Genomic DNA, 21,117 nt, shown 5'->3' with positions numbered 1-21,117 from the left:
CAATTAAAAAGATTTTTAAAGAAGAAACCATATTTTTTATTCGATACGGAACTAATAAAGTTCTTATCAAAAGTAATAACATATTTGAAATTAAAGGCCGTTACAAACGGCGGCTTACAGCACTGGCACCAGTGTTGCCAGGTGATGAGCGGCCGTATAGCTAGATTTTTGAAAAACATAAGCTAGAATAAGCTTAAATTTAAAAAAAAAAGTTCTAAAAAACAAGCTACACTGAAATTAGAGAAATCATGAAACCTTATTATGTTTTTATGTGGGAGGCAAAAGTCATTGGGGCAATATTTTTGATTACGTCTTCAAATTTCCGTTTCGAAAGTTTCCGAAGGAAAAAACATGAATTTAAAGGTGATTGTTGATGAATTGATAATAGTTTTTGTATGTGTGAACAAAAATCTTATTATTAAAGCTTTACGTATAAATGTGTTCTTAAAGTTTGCAATTAAATTAAATTAGTTAATAATTCATCGATTTCGTCATCTTGATCGACATTTAAAAATTTTTCATTTTTTTTATAAGCATGATGTACTTTTTCTATATTTATCACTTTCGGCATTTTAGCAAACGCTTTTTTTAATTTTACACCTCCAAATTATTGGTGGAAACACTTCGCACGATCAAGACAGCTGATTTTGTTGGTCAAATCGCTATGTTTTTAGATTTCAAACACCAAGCAAACATAATCCACAGCTAGCAACAGATGCCTAAAAGTGACCAGTAGAAAATCTGCAGAAATACACCAGGCAAACATAATCCACAGCTAGCAACAGATGCATAAGAGTGACAACATTTATTAACGGGGCTTATGGCTGGTAGAAAATTTGATCATTCTGAATCGCCAAGTGCCCAGTAGAAAATCTGCTCATTTGGAATCGCCAAATGCCCAGTAGAAAATCTGCTCAACAGAAACCAAAGAAACTTTTCGGGGACCTCCTTCTGAATAGTTATGATCGCCTGATGCTTAAATTTTGATTCCACACTTCGCGCGATCGAGACAGCTGATTTTGTTCGTCAAATCGCTATGTTTTTAGATTTCAAACACCAGGCAAACATAATCCACAGCTAGCAACAGATGCCTAAAAGTGACCAGTAGAAAATCTGCAGAAAAACACCAGGCAAACATAATCCACAGCTAGCAACAGATGCATAAGAGTGACAACATTTATTAACGGGGCTTATGGCTGGTAGAAAATTTGATCATTCTGAATCGCCAAGTGCCCAGTAGAAAATCTGCTCATTTGGAATCGCCAAATGCCCAGTAGAAAATCTGCTCAACAGAAACCAAAGAAACTTTTCGGCGACCACCTTCTGAATAGTTATGATCGCCTGATGCTTAAATTTTGATTCCACACTTCGCGCGATCGAGACAGCTGATTTTGTTCGTCAAATCGCTATGTTTTTAGATTTCAAACACCAGGCAAACATAATCCACAGCTAGCAACAGATGCCTAAAAGTGACCAGTAGAAAATCTGCAGAAAAACACCAGGCAAACATAATCCACAGCTAGCAACAGATGCATAAGAGTGACAACATTTATTAACGGGGCTAATGGCTGGCACCAACGTTAAATTGATAACTTCAGGGCTACATACTGGTATTTTAAACCGGTCTAGAGCTATCGATAGTGTCATCGATGGTTTGACAGCTCTAGTCAGACTATTTTTGGCAAGAAAATTTTCCTTGTTTTATTTGAATAGAATAAAATGACTCAAAAGTGCGAGACCACCAACTGCGGCAAGGAAGCGACACTGCAGTGTCCCACGTGCCTGAAACTGGGCATCAAGGGATCCTTCTTCTGCTCGCAGCCGTGCTTCAAGGGTTTTTGGAAGGAGCACAAGGCGATCCATGCTTTGGCAGGTCAGTTTTAGAAAGTCTCCGTACATAACAAGATCTACTGCTGACATGTGGAAACTATTTAACCTAGCTGGGGCCTCGAACTCATCTGGACAGGATGGTGCTTACAACCCTTGGCCGCATTTCCGTTTCACCGGCAAGCTGCGGCCCTACCCACAGACTCCTAAGCGGACCGTTCCGGAGCTAATCCAACGACCGGATTACGCCGATCACCCCGCTGGACGTTCCCTCTCGGAGGAGGCACTCCGCGGAACAAAGATCAAGGTGCTGGACGACGAGGAAATAGAGGGGATGCGAGTGGCCGGAAGACTTGGACGAGAATGTCTGGATGAGGGCGCCAAGGCCGTGGAGGTGGGCACGACCACCGACGAACTGGACCGCCTAGTCCACGAGGCCGCCATTGAACGGGAGTGCTATCCCTCACCCCTAAACTACTACAACTTTCCCAAATCCTGCTGCACCTCAGTCAACGAGGTGATCTGCCATGGCATCCCCGACCAGCGACCTCTGCAGGATGGAGATCTCTGCAATATCGATGTAACCGTCTATCATCGCGGCTTCCATGGGGATCTTAACGAGACATTCTTCGTGGGCAATGTCGCGGAGAAGCATAAGAAACTGGTGCAGGTCACCCACGAGGCGTTAAGCAAAGCCATTGAGTTCGTGCGTCCTGGGGAGAAGTATCGCGACATCGGCAACGTTATCCAGAAGTATGTCGCCCCTCATGGATTCAGTGTGGTGCGCAGCTATTGCGGCCACGGCATTCACCGTGTTTTCCACACCGCGCCTAATGTGCCTCACTATGCCAGTAAGTTGTAGGGATACTTTGAATACTTGCAGACTTATAAATAACCTCGCTTTGCAGAAAACTCAGCTGTGGGAGTGATGGCCGTTGGCCACTGCTTCACCATCGAGCCCATGATCTCCATTGGCGTCCAGAAGGCTGAAACCTGGCCAGATGACTGGACAGCAGTTACCGCAGATGGTCTGTACTCCGCCCAGTTCGAGCAGACGCTCCTGGTCAACGAAACCGGATGCGAGATCCTTACGAAACGTCGTGAGAACAACGGACAACCCTGGTTCATGGACAAGATGTAAAGCGATCAACTTGGGCTTATACATGACTTCTAGGGCTAATCCATCAAGCTTTAATTTGTAATTTTACAATAAAATCTAGAGTTTCTATTCCCAAGTCCGGTGCGGTTGGGTTATTATTGTGTTCACTTTTCCAGGGGAGCATAATTAAGCAGTTTCTCGATAAGATCCACGTGTCCCAAGAGCATGCGACGGCAGCAGTACCTCTTCAGACCCAAAGCATCCAGGGCATCTCTGGGCGCGGAGAAATATAATAAAGAACATGTTAAAATGCGGTCTCAGCTCGGCATATCACGCGTGACTTACCCTTCTGTGTATTCCGCCTGTAGAAGGCCCAAATACGACTCCCACTTGTTGCCGATAACCTTTCCGCAGGTAAAACAACGAATTGGAATAATCATCTTGTGTACAAGGCAATTATTTTCAAAAAATTACGAAGATTGTGTAAACCACAAACAAATTCGGCTACAATGTGTTTTGCTCGGTCTCAGTGTGACCAAAGTGAATTGGGCTGAAATCCTTTACCGCCAATATAATATCGATATATCGCTTAAAAACGATTATGAAAAAAGTAACGAATATTTGAATAAATTAATGATTATTTTTATTAAACTACCGACTGCTCGCTATATGAATGCGTTTTTACAAATGAGTGTGTAAATAAATAAATTTGAACAGCGTCGAAGACTAAATGTGCGTTAACTAATTACTGCTGGCCGTGAGATGCTCGCCGGCCACTTCAACGGAGGTGGAGACCTCGAACAAATCTTTGGCTGACTCCTCGCTGTTGCTCTCGATCAGATCCGTGCTGGACACGTCCTGCACGGTACCCTTCTTCACGTCATCGGAGCGTTTTTGCAGCCGCTATTTAATAAATTCAAATTTTGTATTTGTTAGCTTATATGTTATTTATAACTTACCGATTCGGAAGTCTCTTCGTCAGGCACAAAGATGCGAAGCGGCGTGTTGGCGCCCAATTGCTGTTGCACCAGTCGCTGGTGCTCCTCAAAAGCAGTGGCTGCTGGATCCCGAGCAGCCTGCTGCTGCTGCACCTGTTGCTGCGGGTGGTGTTGCACGGGCTGCTGCAACTGCTGTTGTTGCTGCTGCAACTGCAAAAGCTGCAACTGCTGCTGTCGATGTTGCTGCTGCAAGTGTTGCTCCTGAGCCTGGGCCTGCAGCTCCTCGAATTGCTGCTGTTGCTGCTGCTGATATTGCGCCTGTGCCCTCAGCTCCTCCAGGTGCTGTTGGTGTTGCTGCTGTTGCTCCTGCGCCTGGGCCTTGAGTTCCTCGAGATGCAACTGCTGCTGCTTCTGCAGCTCAATGGCAGCATGTTCGGTTTCCAGTTGCTGACGACGTGCCTCCTCCTCTGCGTAAGCCTGCAGTAACTGCGAGGAGTCGTGAGCATGGCCATAGAAGTTGGACACAACGAATCCTCCCTCCGGAACGGAGGCAGTCACACCTGAGCCAACATTGGGCAGGTGGAAGGAGGCCGTCTCGTAGGCGCTCTCGGCTGGCTCACCCAAAGCGGGAGCAGCAATCAGAGCAGCATACTGAGGTGCAGAATCCAACACCGGATGGATGTTGTGGTGCGGATCCTTGGCCGCCTGCAGGATCTGCCCGTTGCTGGCCACCTCCTGGGTGAGATCGGCATTCACGTAGCCCGATTCCACCACCGGTTCCGAGCTCGGCTTGAAGAGTTGCTGCTTGTGCGCGGAGTACAGCTGATTGGATTGGGTCACCAGGTAGGTGGGATTGTAGATGGGAATGTGGGCAGCCGGAATGGCGGCAATGAAGGATTGCGAGTGCACCGCCGGCTGGGCGTACTGAATGGGATAGATCTCGGGAGCAGTTTGAGCTGCTGCCTGGGCTCCCACGATCTGAACCAGCGGCTGCGCCGGGAGATGATTGCTCTGGACATCGGCTGGCAGAGGCTTGTTGTTGCTGGGCGTATTGAATGGCTCGGTGGCCGGGCGAATCTTGGTGGTGGGCAGCGAGGGATCCGGATCTGGGGCAAAGAGTTTCTGCGAACCCGAAATGGGATCGCGGATGGTTTGGTCATTGGTCTCGTCCTCGTGCACACTGTACTTCGGCGGCAAGTATGTCTGTGGGCGGACGGAGGATGGGGGCGTGGTCTGGGAGGGGGCAGTGTACCGGTAGGAGGAGTCGAGGTGGCCCTCCTCCACGTCCAGGTGGTTGTTGGCCAGGTTCGGTGCGGGAACCGTGTAAATGGGTGCAAAGTGCTCGGTGTTGAAGTTGTTGTGCGTGTCCAGCTGTTAAGGATCGGTAGGTTTTCGGAGTTATGTTATATGTTTTATATGCTTGTGTTTGTATTGTGGGGCTTCTACTTATGGTTATCTTATATACAAAACTTACCGGCAGATTCTGGAGCTCACTGTAGCTCACAGCGGAGGGCGTCTCGTACTTGAAGGGCTTGTCGTATCCGAAGGTTGGCTTCGCCTTGGGCTTCACATTGTTCAGCTTGATCTTCAGGGGTTTTCTTAGTGCTCCTGCTGGCTTAAGGTAAACAGGAGATGGAGCGCCCAGCTTCATGGGACGAGGAGGACCCCGCAGATGCTGGTACTGATGCTGGGGCACATGGATCAAGGGATGCGAGTGGAGATGGGCGTGGGAGTGGGCGTGTGACAGGACATGCGGATGCACGGAGTGTGGATGAGCCAGGTGGGCGGCATGGGTGTGGGCGTGGCTGTGTCCTGGACGACCCTTTAGTACCAATGGAACCGGCTGATCGCTTCGGATTTGCACAACCAAAGTGCGCTGCTTTCCTGGACCTGCAGCACCGGCGGCGGCAGGACGACTCAGTTGTTTGCCACTTTTGGGCGGCCAGTTGGTGAAGACGAGCGGACGTTGCTCGCAGTTGGCCACCGCCAAAATCAGGGCGAGCAGCAGGAAAGGCTGGAGGGGCGGGGAAATGTCAAAGACCATTAAATCAAAAACTTAATTACGCGTACATCGAAAACAAAAAGCCGAAAGAAATAAAAAACTTTCTAAGCCCGACGAAGGCGCAAAAGGGGAGGGTCGTGTAATCGCTGGCCAGCAACAAAACTGTAATGGCCTTAATTTGAACAAATTGGCGGTTTTCTAAAATTTTATCACGTCGCCTGCCGCTGACTACTTAACCAAAGCTGCTTAAGCAAACGAGCCAACAAAGTATCTACGTATTTATATATGTATTTATATATGGTATGCCATAATACTTTGCCCATTTTCCCCGCTTCGATGGCTGATTAAACTTTCAGTCCGCAATGCCGTAGAATGAAAGTGAAAAGTCGAATATCGAAATGTCTTCGTTCTGTAATTGCCACTGTCAAGTTGTTTACGTTTTTGGACAGGGTATTATGGTTCGCTGACTCTGCTTGTGACACTTTCATTATGTCGTGTTTATTCGACTTTTGAAGCTGAAGAAGCTACTGAAGAAGTCAGGCAGAGTTGATGTGTTAATTGAAATGGATAGAGTAATTTAAACCTGTCATGCATCGTTTAGGGTTTTGACAGAAGTGAGCAATTACTGAAAGAATACCCTCCATTGTTATTTCTTAAAATGTTTAATTTTATAGATTCTATGTTCAGATAAGTCTTGTGTCAACTAGTTGGAAAGAGACATACTAGTTTAATATCTGACATAAATACTATATATATTTTAATCATCAGTTATTGTGCCACAAAGCTAAATAAATAAAATATAGACTCCCTAGACATATTATAATGTAATACAACTTTCCGATAAAAGAGGAGTATCTAACTATCTGCTTGGTTGATTTGTGTCTTAGTCATTCGAAGGGGAAGTTGGCGATTTGTGGCAGCAACTGGACATGGCAATTTCACCTGGGCAGCCCCGCCGAATCGGCGGCAATGACAATGACAATGCGGAGTGCCGTTAGCCAGACGTCAATCAGCAGGTGAAATGCCTAAGCGAGTCCAATACGTATGGTTATTGATTACGTGCTGCGTTTGCCTAAGCGGATTGCCGAAGAGCCAAAGATCGCAGTTGCAAGTGCAACTGCAACTGCCACTGCAGCGGTGCACCGCGGTGGGGAGCTGGGTAATTGCGACCAAATTGCTGGCTTATTGTTTATTGAGTGGTTAGTTAGTTTGTCGCCTCTACAATGTGCATAATCATATGCAAATGCCTGTGGTGCCGCCCCTGGTGAATGAACTGCCAGGAGACGGATGCAAAGTCTGGCAGGGAGTCGCCCGCGGCAGCGATTCGTTTGACGAAAGTCCGAGTGGAATTCGCATAATTTCGGGTTTCCTCTGGGCTTGGCCGAGACCGCAAGACGGAGAGACAGAAAAAACTGAGAGACCAATGAACTTGACAAAGGATTTTCCTAACGGCCTAAGCGGAACTATTGATCAGCGGCCTGTCACCGCGGCGAGCGGCCATAAACAACGGTGTGGTTAACCCAAATTGCAACTCGAAATGCAACTTTTATTTTAGCGGCAGGCATTTTATTTTCAAGCCCGCTGCACATTGAGGCAAATGCAGGCGAGCAGCGAGTGCAATTGGTGCACGTAAAGCCATCCATTGTCTGGATCTCGGCGAAACTTGGCGCATCAAGTGCTCCCATTGCAAATGAAAGTGCCTGCTTTGCCACCGGCCACCTAACAATTTGTCAAATATTCCGACGACTCCAATTCAATTGAAGATGCAACTGGCATTGTGTAGCTCTGATAATTGGATTTGCAGGTGAAGGTGAATCTCTGGATTCGAATTCGAATCTGACTTTAACTCTGGAAGTCGTTGATCGCCGAGCAAAAGAAATGCCAATGCCAATGCCAATGCATTTGCATTGAAATTGAAGCTAAAGCCAAAGCTGAAGCCAATCCATTATTTTTTATGTTGTGCGCAGTGAGAGACTTTTTAATAACCGCTAATTGTGGCCAACAAACCCGCGACTCTGCGTGCCTCACTTACCCTCATCTTGTTGGGATTTGTAAAGATTTTCGTTGTTTTTATTGCTGCTGCTGCTGCTGGTTGCTCTGGTCGGTAGAAAGCTCTGGGCAATTGTCGAGTGACTTTTGGCTTCTTCTGCTACTCGAGCAGCAAATAGATGAAGATCAAAATGGCAATTAGGTATATAATCACATCAATTAACTTCATGTCAGCGAGCGCCGCGGCGCTTTCTTCGGTTTGAGCTGCACGCACAGAAAGATCTAAGAAGGTTTGAGGGGTTTTGAGGAGCAGCACGTCTGCACCTGTTCAAGTCGCGTAGACAACTGAGTGTTACTCCGTCGACGGCGGCGGACAAAAACCATGTGCCGATCCACTGAAGTTCCACTGGAATGCCACAACGACGACGACGACGACGACGAATCGCATTGGAAGTGCGCAGCGCAAAGAAAGTGGTCGGATTTTCTCAACTCTTTGCCGCCAAGTGGCGCCGAAAAACTAGTTTGCAGCGGCCGAAACGCAGCACGCGACCAGCAGCCACATGAATAGCAGCAGCAAGTGGCCGATAATTCGCAACGAAAGTGTTTTGCCATTGACTGTTCTTGGCCTGCAAATGGAAAGAAAAGAAAAAAGAAAGAAAAAGGCTGGCGAGCAAACAAAAGACTTAGGCAGCGAACTTGTTGTCTCGCGTCAGCAGTCGCTCTTTACCTTAAAAAGCAATGCGGACCAGGCGCACATGAACAAGAGATGGCTCCACTGCTGCTGCCACCTGTTGCCATTGCTTTTTTGCCCCTGCCATCGGTTGAAGCACCAAACAGGAGCAAAGCCAACGATTGACATTACGAAATGCGGCTGGCACAGTGGAAATTACAGAAGTAGTTAAGCGGAACTAAGATTTATTGAGAACAAAGAGATAAGAAATAAACAATTAATTGCGAAATTCTTAACTTTGTTATTCAACCTCTTTAAAAAATGTTTTTTTTAAATATTTTAAAGAGTTTTAATCGGCTTAAAATCAGAAGTATGCCCAAATTTTATGCTGTACGTATCGTAGGAAAACACTCAATGATTTTTAAGCGTTTTTTAATGGTAATATGAACCAGTTGGTATGTGTCCCAAAAAACAAATGGATGCATTTTCCATAAGAAATAGACTCCCAAGAGTAGGCCCACTTTGGTTTGCTGGCCACTTGTTTTCATGTAGCCAAGGCCCTTTTGATGATAATGAGCCCTGCTTATGAAACGCTCCCTAGTTCACAATAATTGGTAGCGTTTTATGCAGGCCGCGATGCCCAATTTCTAAACGCAATTGGTCATTGGAATTTCATTGCGCCCAGCCGCCTTTTGTGGGTCAATATTCGTCGGCCCAAACTTTTGGGCCATAAATCAAAATTTCACTTTCATAAAGCTGCCAATTATTTTTGGTGGTAATTTCTTTACTATTTTTTTTCTGTATTTATATTTTATTTTGAAATATTATTTTTAACAAGGTTTTTTAAACATTAACAACATAATATTATTATTATACCTTTTATTTCATACATTTATCATTTGTTTTTTTTTTTTTTGTTTCGGTTGCGTTTTAGACAAATGTTTAAAATTTGCGTTTTTAGCTTTTTAATTTGTTATTTAAAATTGTATTTATTTGATGTTGCATTTGCCGTTTTTGGGGCGCTTTAAACTAAACTAGTTTGTCATTTAATGCTTTCTGCTCTGATCTCGGTTTAATTTAATTTAGTTTAATATAAATTAATGATTTTTATCGCTCTTTACTTTTTATTTATGTCTACGTTTACGTTTTCCGTTGTGTAAATATACCTCATATAAATAGCGAGTAAAAACTAAAAAAATGTAACTACAATAATATGATTTGCATTTTTTGGGCTTGCATTATTTATACAATTTATTTAGCACACATTGCCGGATGTGTATATGTGTGCGTGTGCGGGTATCATGTGAAAGTGCTGCGAAATTATAAAAAATATTTTTTTCGATTTTTCTTTGGTTTTTAGTTGCTATTTGTTATGTTAATTATGATACTTTTAAATATATCTTGATTCCTTAAAAAAATGAACATTCCGCCTGTTGCCTAAACCTGTAAAATTATCATATTAGTTTCGGTTTTCGTTTTGGTTTTTAGCTGCAAACGTTGATTCTATACAAAAAATCTAACTACAGTAAAATGCTGCATAGCTTCACATTTACGAGTATGATAATATATTTTTGTATTTTTTTGTGGCTTTTATTGACGAATTTTCTACAAAACCTTTGCACTTACACTAGTTTATACGGCATTGAGTAGTTTTATGCGACATTATCAATATATATGTATGTATATATATATTATTTTTTGTGAACAAAGCTGCTCTGAAGTGTTAAATTGGGCGAAGTGGAAAAGTAATCGAAATTCGGTTTCAATTGGAAATTCGAATGGAAAAGGCAGCTCTGTCAGCGTGTTTTCTTTGCTATATTTTTTGGATAATTTTTGTCTGTTTCAAAGAAGCTTTCTTTCGGATAGTTTCTGTTTTTTCGTGGTTGAATATTTACTTTACTTGCGTTCCATTGTAATTCAGTTATGCAGATCTGCTATAGCGTAAACATGATTTTATCAAGTTTCACAACATCGAGAGTTCATTTTGTTCTTGTTGTTGGGGTCATCGCTGTCGAGTGTGTGTGTGTGTGTAAGTTTCAGTGTGTTGTGGTGTGTAAGTGACGTTTCTATAAATTTAATAACTAGTTTATTCATTTAAAAATTATGTTTAACTTTTTGGGTTTCGCTACGCCACCGTCTCTACTCATCTTTCTCGCTTTATTTTAGGATTGCAAATGCGGTTTGTTGTCGATTTAATTATAAGTTTATCGTTAACAATATATGAACTGCTTGTCGCGATATCTAGTCGTCTTAAGTTAATGCTAAGCTATGCTATGCTCTCGATTCGTTAACATTTACACTTGACTATTTACGATTACGTTTACGTTACGTTTACGTTTACCTTTACCATAATCATTACCATTAACCATTAGTTTAAATGTACTTTAATGGAGCTTAAATGTTTCTCACATCGCACGGCTACATACACGTTTACATAAATCTCGAAGGCGCATAATATTCACATATTTTGTTTTAATTTACGTTCTGGGTAAGCCTAGGCTACACAAAATTCCACTACAAACCAAATACGAAACGAAATGGTAATTGGCTCTCTTTATTTTCGCTCTCACTTACAAAGTGTTATGTTATTCTTTGGGTTTTCGTATTAAATTTAAAAGCTCGAATTCGTTTTACTTAAATTTGTTATTCGCTAATCATTGGTGGAAACAAACAAACCCATCGGATGCTCTTCTGTGCCATTTTCTTGTTACGCTTCTGGTTTTTTATTCCCATTATTGAATTAATGCTGTCGGCTTTGGTTGATTTGATCTACATTTAATGTGATTTCTATACGCTTTGGCAGTGTTTATCATTTGAACAAATTGCATTATGACCCGAAAACTTGTTGAATTGTTGGCAAAACGAAACAGCACAGGATAAACGAGTGAAACGATAACGTATTCGAGATACTTGTAATATTTACAGGCTATGTACAAAAATCAGAGCGTTCCCCTTTTGGCGGTTCGAGCGCAAGTGCGTGAAGTCGGTAGAGAAGGTATAGAAGATATAGAAGGTAGAGAAGATATAGCCAGAAGTCGGAAGTTGTAAGGAAACGTAAAGATAACGTTTTCGCCACTTGGTTACCGATTGTATCTATCAAAATTTGTTTAGAACACCACAGTTGCTGCTCGTAAATCGCTGGTAAAAAGCGCACACATTGACATACACTAAAAAATATTACTAACTACGTTTCATCAGCTTTCGTCGCACTCTATATTCCGGCATAGGTGTCCTCTATATTAAGTGGTATCGAGTAATGATTTCAATGCGCTACTTACAATATTTTGTCGTGTTTTCGCAAGACTTTCTGCCTTGTGTTTGTGTAGAGATGTGAATGCAAGAAGTTTTCGATTTAGAATTAGCAAATTTGACTTGTGTCGAGTGAAAAAGCTGAGATTTCTCTAGTTAAGTGTAATTCTTTGCGTATGGCTTAGTATTTGGCTCGAAAGACCCTTTGCTGGGCCATCCTTGGCCGAAACAACCATGTTTCCTCCGGCTTTCATCGAAGATCAGATCAGATCGAGCCGTGTTTTTGCTTTAGGTGTACGAATTAGCTAGCAGATTGTTGGCTTTAAGGTGTCGTTAATCGATATTTGTGTTTAGTTTACTTTAAAAGTTTAATGATTACAATATGCTCTGCTCTATATAAATCGTTTTGCGCATGCTCAGAAACTTCTAAATGCAGTTTTTGAATTTTAGCCTCATTGCCTTGTATCTGTATCTCGGTATCTCTTTATCTGTATCTTTGTATCTTTGTATCTACATCTCAGCCAAAAGCAATCTCGCAATTCGGTTTTCAGTGTTTAATTCGTGTGGTCAATATAAATTGTTGCGTTGTGGCCGCATTCGGCGGCTTAGAGAAAGATTTTGAGACATGAGAGTACATAGATCGAGTAGACTTAGTTGTAGTTTTTTCTTGTAGTTCTTTCGCTCAGTGTAAACGAGCCTCCTTGCTTCCTTGTTTAATGTGTAGCTTACCTCACTAATGGTTCCCAATTGCTTACGTCACACCATTGAGATGGATTTTCGTTCAGAATTCAATTTTCAATTGTTTCTTATGCAATGATAGCGCCATGAAGTTAACTCAAAAAGTAATGGAAATTAGTGACAAACTGTGACTTAAATGCAAATGTAAATGTAAATGAATGTTGAATGCACTCATAAGTAAATACATACCCACAATAATAACTAATGATTGTTGCTTGAAGATAACTAAAATAGGGATAATCAGTAAAATATAAAATAAATCAAATAATAATCGTAGTTTATTGGGGCACAAGTCGATTACAAAATAATGGGGATAAAGAAGGATACAGATTAACCAATGTAGAGTAAGATTAAATTATAAGTATATAGAGAATATGATAATTTCAAGGTTCTAAAAAGGCATACGGAATGATGTGGGAAGCAATCAGTTGGCAGTTGAACGATGGATATCAGGGCCTGGATCTTGTATCCCCGATCTGAATCAGCTTTTTATGTGTGTGGAGACGGGCGGAGCTGCCGTCGACGTTGATCTGGTTGTCTCTGGTTCGGGATGTCTCTTGATTGTTGTTGCTTGGGATGGACAAATACACCTGTCCGCCCGCCTCCACACACATAAAAGTGCAGAGCAGCGCACCTGGTGGCCCGCAGGGTTTGTATCTCTAACTAGGTTACGCTTTTGATTTCACTTTTGTACACGGTACAATCGATTACATACAAATATGTCTTTTTTGCTCTGCCGATTTGTTGCGCTTGTCGAATATCTTATGCCAATAGGTAGTGTTTGGTGCGGCGCCACAAGTGCTCTGCTCTGCCTTCGATCAGCTTCTCCATCGTTCAAATGTACGAATAAGGACCATCAGTTAAGGCGCTACACAGTAACAATCAAGAGTTATCATCCTTGTTGGAGCCGCCCCCGCCGACCCCGGACCCCTGTGTGTTGGTGCCACGCCCACCGGACGGCGCTCGTACCGCCGGCGGCTTGTACTCCAGGCCCGGATCGAATTGCATTAAAACGAATACCTAAAATGCGTTCCATTAATATATAAAATATAAATAGATTGATCTATAGCCCACCTGATCTGTTGGCAGTAGTGAAAAGTCATCGGGTGGGTTGGTTATTACATAGCGCTTGCTGCTCGCATCGCAACTGGAGCTGGTGTCCCTGAAGCGGTACAATCCGATGCACAGCATTCCGTACGACTTGAGGGCCGCCACGAACAGGTCCCCGTACTTCCCGCACTCCCCGAACTGCGCCAGCGGACCGTCGTACAGCGAGATTTGACCCACTCGACATCTTTAAGAACATTAAGCGCATAGAATAATGATTTTATATAAGTAAAAAGTGTTGATCAAAAAAAAAAAAAAATTTTATTCGGAATCGCCATATTTTTTGTTAAATGAGTTCTGTTTTCTCTGTGGTGTACCTCTAAAAGCTTTTGATTTGATTTTCTAATCAACTGCATTCAAGTTAAAAAAAAATTTTTTTTTGTAGATTTTTTCAACATTTTATGTCAAATGTCGTAAAATGGTTCTGTGTAAAAATGATCTAAAATCATAGAAGTGTCCATAACTTTGTTTCCCTTATCATCTGCAGTAAAACTGTGGAAAGTATTTGTTGGTACATTTCTTCGACTCACCTGTCCCGGTTGCTCAGGCTCTCCACGGTGCTGTAGCCTCCCCGGAGGCCAGCTCCTTCGGCCAGGATGAGCTCCAGTTCGGGCGTGGCGCCGCCCGTTATCAGCGAACGGATCAGCGTTAAGGCGTTTTGATTGAAGTAGGTCTGCGGGTTTGAGTGTGAACCAAGGAAGGGTTACAATAGGTTACAATAATAGAGGGGAGAAGTAAACCCCGTCGAAAGACTAGAACGAGACATTACCGTGGACATGAGCGAGTCCAACACACTCACAGCAAAGGCTGTGCCGCAGGCGAATGGCTGCGTGAGATATAGTTCTGTGTCTGGATCGTCGTCGTCGTCTTGATCGAGAAACTGCACGTTACTATCATTGACCAGTTCTTTAAACGACAACCAACATGGGAAGCATTAGTAGAGCACTCACCCCGACCGCTTTCTTGGAAGGCGGGTGAGCCTGGCCAGGACATTCAATGGATTTGCTAACAGGCCCCCAGTTAAAACTAATCCCCCTTTGAATCCACAATGACCTGGCCAGCCTCACTTCGTTCGGTCGTTCGCAAACTCGGCCAACTTAGTGCGATGCAGTTTACCTGTAATCATGGGCACATTCGCGCCATAAACTGAGCCTCGCCGCTGCAGGACAATCGGACTGCCGGCGGTGGCGCTCAGGTTGTCGAACTCCGGGCCGCGCTGGCTCAGCACGCCGATCGTGTCGTCGAAGGTCATGGCCTTGATGTTCAGCGAGGCGAGGATCGCCTCCTTGTCGGCCAGCGTGGGATCGTCGTTGCTAGGAACTTTGGCCGACAGGATGCAGCACATATCACACAGGTTGACGTTCACCGCCCGCAGGTCGGCGCGACTCAGCGGCGATCCGTTCAGCACCGAGATCTTGGGCAGGTTCTGCAGCATCTTCCACTCGCGCCGGATGTAGTCCACCGAGCCCACGATCACCACGTGCTTCAGCTCGTGGTAGTGGAAGTTGGACGCGCGCAGCGGCATCACCAGGTTCCTCAGCCCGATCAGCGGCGAGTCGGGATCGGCGAACAGGCACACGACCACGTGGCCGTTCAGCACGGTCATGGCCGCCTGGTTGCGGTCCTACAAAGAAATGTCAAGGATAAGTTAAGAAAAAGAACTTGGGAATTTTAAGGCACAAAGAACCCTCAATTCAATATTCTTTTAGATAGAACTTTTAAAAATGTAGATATTGGATAATTATTTATGACAATATATTTATTAAGATTTAAAAGACAGTACCCCTTTTGTTTCTGATTTTATTTTCATACCATCTATCTTAAACCCAATAAATTTGTATTCTTACCAGTATGCAGTCTTCTAAGCTCTTTGCCGGACTCCAGTGGAACATGCCCGTCGAGTCGTACTTCATTTCGGTCTTCTCGAAATCGAAGTCCTTCGACTGGTCGTCCGCGATGCCGGCGGGCAATGAAACGCCGCCGTTTTGATTCTGGGTGCCCGTGCCGGAACTGCGACTCGTCGGCCTAGACACAATTAGAGCGATAGAGAGGGGACATTTTAGCCATCGGGCGGTCTGTGCGGCAACGCGGTTCGGTTCGTTCAAAATGGGTTTACTTCGTTTCAACTTTTGACTTGCAAATGCAGATTATCAACCAATTCAAAAACAAACGCTACATCCAAATGCAAAGTGTTCATCGGAAACGCTACGAGTACGTGTTTCGTTCAAAAATGATGTGGATACTTCAATACGAGTACGATTACGAGTACTTGGAGCATATTGGATTAAAATGTGATCTCAATACGATAGTTAAAGATAGAGAGTTTACGTTTACAAAGATAAATACACGAATAGTAAGATAGAGATAGAGAAATAGAGAAGATCATGTGCTAATAACAAAAGTCTCGAAATGAATGCGATCAAAAAGTTGATTGTAAATCAATAAGTCACTACGCAAAATGCTTTATCTGCCATCCGGCGGTTGAGAGGGTCGGATGGATCAAGAACTTATAAACTAAGTGTTATTAGGTGTTTGGCGATCTCCCTCCAGGTGACTTATTGTGATTTTGGTGCTGCGCATGCGTGGGGGAGATGCCTTAGTCTCAGTTGAACCATCATCCTCCCTTTCCGCCGGACTCGGCATTTTTATCTACAATACTTAATGCTGTTTTGTAATTTTCAAAAAAGAGAGAATAAAATGTAAACGTATGGTACACAGGTGCAAGTTTTGACACAAAGATGAACACAGAAAAACACACACAACACTTAGATTGCAATTCAAGTTCAAATGATCCAGAGAAGTAGAAAATGCAGGAAAAAATCTGAGCGATTATTGAGCTTTATGTATGCTTTCAAGGTCTAAGACCAATATTATTTATTTTTTGAAACAAGTAAAAACCTTTAAAAATTCATTACTAACAGGCGCTTAAGCTGCCCCAAAAAGTATGCTATACTTTTTTTTAAAGGAAGGTAGTACTGCAACTAATTTCAAAATTGAAAAAAAAACTTCTTACTTCTTTACAAAGAGAATGCAAATTTGGCTATAATATTTAATAACTTTATTAACGTAAAGATTTCGTTACTTATTATTTCAAAATAATGTTGCAAAACCTTTGATAGCATTAAGAAATTCTTAATAAGATGTAAGGTCTTAAGAAAAAAGCTTTAAAAAAATGTCATTTATTTTCTTTAGTATTCAGTAAGTTTAGTAAGAGGCGCACACACACTGAAGAAAAAAGAGAGCTCAAAAGTCGGATGTTAGTAGAGATGATATGCGATTAGTTATGCTGGGTTAGTTGAGAATGCGAAATAATCATGGGGCGCACACACATACGCACGGACATCTACAAACGCGCACTCACACGCATACGCATACACATACGCACACAGATACAGACACAGACACAGACAGAAACACAGAAGACAGCGACATGACAGTAAACGCACAGAATTGATTAAGTTTCGTTTAGTTGAGTACGCGTATTGATGGTAATGGCATAGCTTCGATCGATCAATATCAATATCAATGTGTGTCAAACAAAATGCGCATAAGATGTAGTTAAGATAGGTATTAACGAATACTAAGGTATAGTTTAAAAAGGCTTTTGGCTTTTTGATAGAGTTCGTAAGTTAAAGTTCTAGGAAATTATGGACGCATACATGAGCTTTTTAACTTCGTAAGCAAGTTGATAGCCCGCATAAGGGTTAGCATCATTCTCTGGTGGCCTGAAACAAAATGTTGTTCGTTTTTATACATTTAGACTGGTTAGAAAGTAATTAGTTGATTGGTTGTTTGGTTGGTTGTTTTCGTTTTTCTTGAGTGAGTAATTGGTTGGTTGGCTGAGTGAGCTGGTGAGTGAGACAGTTATTGAGGTGTGTGGATTAGTTGGTTAAAGAGCATTTACATATGTACGAATCCCTCTCCTGACCCTGGTGTTTGTGGAAATAAAACATACAGTCGAACACAATAATCATAATTGAGTGTGTTTCTTTCGATACTCGATTGCTGGTTGGCTTGTAACGCAACGAAAAAGTGTAAGTCAGCCTAAAGTGTGTTCATTGGGTTTATTTGGTTTTTGTTTTTGTTCTTTGCTCTTGCTCGATTACCGACTTTGCTTTGCTATTTGATAACTGAACAGAGTGCTGTTTAATGTGAAAGATCTCTATAGATATAGTTCCTGCCCCCCTGTTTTATATATACATTTCCCTGGAAACCCCAAGGTGTTAGTTACCTGTTGTACTGCGATGGCGATATCACTTGGCCCTCGACCTGCCGGCTCACATTCACAGTGGGCTTCACCTTGTTGACCTGCTTTCCCGCCGCAGCCGCCGCCGCAGCAGCAGCCGCCGTGTTGTTCATGTGATGGATGCCACCCGTACCGTTGCCCGTGCCGTTCGGCCTTCGCACATTGCGGTTGAGTACTGTAAACAGAAGAGGAATTCGCATGAGGTTAATTATTGGAGTGGCTAACCCATCGGAACTTACGATTCGTATCTTCTCTGTCACGAGTGATATCACCTGTGACAAATCGATTCGCATTTTGACATTTGAGTAGTTGGCAGGCGGAAGCGGAAGTTGATTGAAGAGGTCAGAGATAGAGAGCAGATCAATCGATTAGTAAAACACGGCCGAAGGCTAAGACGCGCTGAAGAGATACTCATTGGCTTTAAGTATTAGTCATTAGTTAATCGAGAAAGGTATTTTTGAGCCGCGTGTTGCATGTGGCACTTGGTTTGGGGTTTCAATGGGTTTCGGTTTCGGTTCTTGTGGGGCTGTGTGAGTGTGGCTTGCGACAGTAATAAACAAAGTTGATAACAAGCAGATCGGTTATGCAATCGAAAAAGAAGGCACACTGGGTGTGGTGTACAAATAAGTAGAGTTAAATAGACATCGATATGGCTTAAGTATGAGATACGGGAGATATATAGCAGTTCTTTAGATAGGTAATATCAACGAGTTACATTAGCAGAGGAACGAGTTCTGTTCAAGGAACAACGCAAAAACAGAGTTATGCAAACGAATAGCTAAACAATTATTATGGTTTATCGATTGGGCTGGATGTTTTTGTTTCTTTCTTTCACTTTTCAACTCAAAGTACCAAAGCGGAACCAAGGCAAACGGAAATAATGAGTGGGGATGTGAGTTGTGTGTGGGTGGTGGGTGGTGGGTGGTTGCTGTGGCTGGTGTGGTTGGGCTGGTCGAACAATGGGCTATCCACCTATCGACGTCGGGCCTCCAAAATAACCTTTCTGTGGACCCGATCTGACTGATACCAAATTGAGTTCTGAGTTGCATTTGCACTTTACCCGACACAGATCCACGCACATGCACCCGTTTCGGTAGCTCTGGAGGCGTAAAAGTGGGTGCAGGATGGTGTTCATCTGTAAAATACGGTGGTTCGTTATCGCACGGCTCAGTAATTCGGATTCGGTGTGTTTCTGCATTTCTGCGTGTTATTTATATGGTCAAGCTCTTTATGGGAAGCTCATAATCGCTTTTGAATATACAACAAATTTTTTTTTTGTTTCTGTTTTCTTTTTTTTTTCTTTTTAGGGGGGATTGTGTTTGGTTTTTGTAAGAACTGAAGCGGTAAGAGTATTGGTGGGCTTCCAAAATAAACACGAAACTCGAGAGGAAATCATAGAGAAATAAGTCTGACTCTTGGGGAAACCCAGGAAAACCTGACGAAATCAAAGGAACTCAAAAGGGCCCTTGGCCGAAACTGAACGAAAAGTGTTCAAGATGGTCGGGGGATGGTTCTTGGGGATCATTTCGGGGTATTTGCTTTATATAATATTGAACAAAACATGCAAATAAATATGAGTTGGAACAGAACTGGTGTTGGTTATCTTACATTTATACAAACAAGGTACAAAGTATATATAGATATATAGGCACAAACAGATCTAAGCAAGCATTGGTTATCGGTAGGGGATACAAACCAAATCGGTTAAAGCTTGAAGCATTATTTAAGCAACACGCTGACTAAGTGCGGAGTACAAGCTGAGTAGCAAGATTGGCAAATTGTTTGGCAATATTCTAGTGGTTCATCGGTAGCTTTTTGGCTCTGCGGATTTCGGTATCCGATTAAAGCATATATTACTTAGACTGCTATAACTGCTAACACCCACTTAAGTAACTTTTAACTTTCAACTTTCAACGGTCTCTCCAACTACGAGTTGCACTATCTAGTTTATCCCCGCCTTCTGATTCGGGGCTGTGTTTAACGATTATGGTTGGTTAGCAATTTAACTGCATCGAATTTGGAATTTAATCGCTCTCTAATCGATCCCTCCCCCTCCCCACTTTCCCGCGGGGGGTGGTGCAGTGCTCCGGGAGGTGAGGGGGAGCTGCTATTGCCGCTTTTGATTTTCATTCATTTTGGGTGGCTGTGATCGGATGGTGGCTCTAATCATTGGCTCAGTTGCTTTGCTTTCTCAAGTCACTTGCGCTTTATTTATTCATGTTGATTTATGGATGGTCAAACAATAACTTACGATAGGTCTAATTTTTATGGGTTCTCTCTCTTAAAAAAAAACAACGAAAATAACCAATAACCAAAACTAAACCAAGATACAATACAAATCACGAGATTCGAAACGAAAAGCGTGCACTGGCACTCCGTTAAAACATGAAAGGGAATTTACCAAAAACTCTAATAAGTTCAAATGATAATGAATGGTTTTAGACAAGTACAAATGCGATTTAATTATAGTAGTTCTTGTTCGGTTTTCGGTATGAAAATACAACAGTTTGAGTTAGTTTGACTTACTTGACAACGAGTATTCATCGTCTTCTACACACACACACAGAGACATATAAATAGGAGTATTTATTGTAGTTGTAGTAGTTGATACGGAACACGTATGTGTGGGTAAGGGGGGAGTACAATAGAAAGATGATAGGTTTACAAATTTGAAATATCATATAGAAAGGAGGAACATAGCTCCGGACCCAGAAGATCGGTCTTGTATATTATACAGAGAATGAGTTGTGTAGTGTTGAAGTGTTGTGGATCCTTCAAGGACCTTGTGTATTGTGTGTTCGTGTGTCTGTTGAGTTGCCACATAGTATGGCATATCATATAAGGAGGAAACTTGAAGTATTTGTTATGACATAGTTGTCCTAAGATACGTGAACGGGTAGAATTTGTATCACGAATAAACGATACTATACGACATGATACGATACGATACGATACGATAGATACAATACAATATGTAGTTAACGTTTGTACAAAATACTTTACGATATACGAGTACGATTACGATATTATGTAGAGTATGAGATATAGACACGCCGACTTGACTGGTTACAAAATGGACGGATAGAATGGATAGTATGGAGTTCATACGAAAACGGTTATTGAACATAGTATATCCAAACAGTTGGTATCCAATATTAACTGACTCAAAAACGAAGTTCTTTTTAGTTTGTTCTTGACTTTTACTACACACACACGCACACTAAGGTTAAAGTTGAATAAAGTACACAATTA

The 21,117-nt window shown here is 42.6% G+C and overlaps 4 protein-coding genes across 39 annotated transcripts in view; 1 reads left to right on the top strand and 3 right to left on the bottom strand.

The window, feature by feature from the left end:
* Window positions 1-1,634: 1,634 nt before the first annotated feature.
* On the top strand, window positions 1,635-3,062 carry LOC108099633 (methionine aminopeptidase 1). The gene is made up of 3 exons (XM_017203262.2): window positions 1,635-1,873; window positions 1,941-2,678; window positions 2,736-3,062. Exons 1-3 carry the CDS (start codon window positions 1,720-1,722, stop codon window positions 2,966-2,968), a joined length of 1,125 nt encoding a protein of 374 aa, XP_017058751.1. The 5' UTR covers window positions 1,635-1,719; the 3' UTR covers window positions 2,969-3,062.
* Window positions 2,979-3,452, bottom strand: LOC108099634 (DNA-directed RNA polymerases I, II, and III subunit RPABC5). The gene is made up of 2 exons (XM_017203264.1): window positions 3,272-3,452; window positions 2,979-3,199 (listed from the first exon to the last, which is right to left on the bottom strand). Exons 1-2 carry the CDS (start codon window positions 3,364-3,366, stop codon window positions 3,091-3,093), a joined length of 204 nt encoding a protein of 67 aa, XP_017058753.1. The 5' UTR covers window positions 3,367-3,452; the 3' UTR covers window positions 2,979-3,090.
* A 100-nt stretch (window positions 3,453-3,552) lies between these two features.
* On the bottom strand, window positions 3,553-8,245 carry LOC108099669 (protein split ends). The gene is made up of 4 exons (XM_017203303.2): window positions 7,899-8,245; window positions 5,339-5,878; window positions 3,886-5,235; window positions 3,553-3,829 (listed from the first exon to the last, which is right to left on the bottom strand). Exons 1-4 carry the CDS (start codon window positions 7,902-7,904, stop codon window positions 3,668-3,670), a joined length of 2,058 nt encoding a protein of 685 aa, XP_017058792.1. The 5' UTR covers window positions 7,905-8,245; the 3' UTR covers window positions 3,553-3,667.
* A 4,527-nt stretch (window positions 8,246-12,772) lies between these two features.
* LOC108099326 (calcium-activated potassium channel slowpoke) overlaps window positions 12,773-21,117 on the bottom strand; it is a 45,786-nt gene continuing 37,441 nt past the window's right edge. For 8 of the 36 annotated variants that reach the window (XM_017202764.2, XM_017202766.2, XM_043209052.1 and 5 more), the window contains 11 exons: window positions 20,392-20,415; window positions 18,926-19,000; window positions 18,105-18,137; window positions 17,851-18,040; window positions 17,279-17,344; window positions 15,467-15,644; window positions 14,736-15,243; window positions 14,389-14,525; window positions 14,150-14,292; window positions 13,587-13,806; window positions 12,773-13,532 (listed from right to left, as the gene is read on the bottom strand). In XM_017202764.2, the coding sequence (XP_017058253.1) occupies window positions 13,395-13,532; window positions 13,587-13,806; window positions 14,150-14,292; window positions 14,389-14,525; window positions 14,736-15,243; window positions 15,467-15,644; window positions 17,279-17,344; window positions 17,851-18,040; window positions 18,105-18,137; window positions 18,926-19,000; window positions 20,392-20,415 (1,712 nt within the window). In that variant the 3' untranslated portion in view covers window positions 12,773-13,394. The remainder of the gene's footprint in view (window positions 13,533-13,586; window positions 13,807-14,149; window positions 14,293-14,388; window positions 14,526-14,735; window positions 15,244-15,466; window positions 15,645-17,278; window positions 17,345-17,850; window positions 18,041-18,104; window positions 18,138-18,925; window positions 19,001-20,391; window positions 20,416-21,117) is intronic. The other 28 variants (XM_043209053.1, XM_017202773.2, XM_017202768.2 and 25 more) reach the window with 7 other exon arrangements.

Source organism: Drosophila ficusphila, unplaced genomic scaffold (genome assembly GCF_018152265.1).
Source record: "Drosophila ficusphila isolate 14025-0441.05 unplaced genomic scaffold, ASM1815226v1 contig_791, whole genome shotgun sequence".
Taxonomy (NCBI): Eukaryota; Metazoa; Arthropoda; class Insecta; order Diptera; family Drosophilidae; genus Drosophila; species Drosophila ficusphila.
This window is presented reverse-complemented; position numbering and strand designations above follow the sequence as displayed.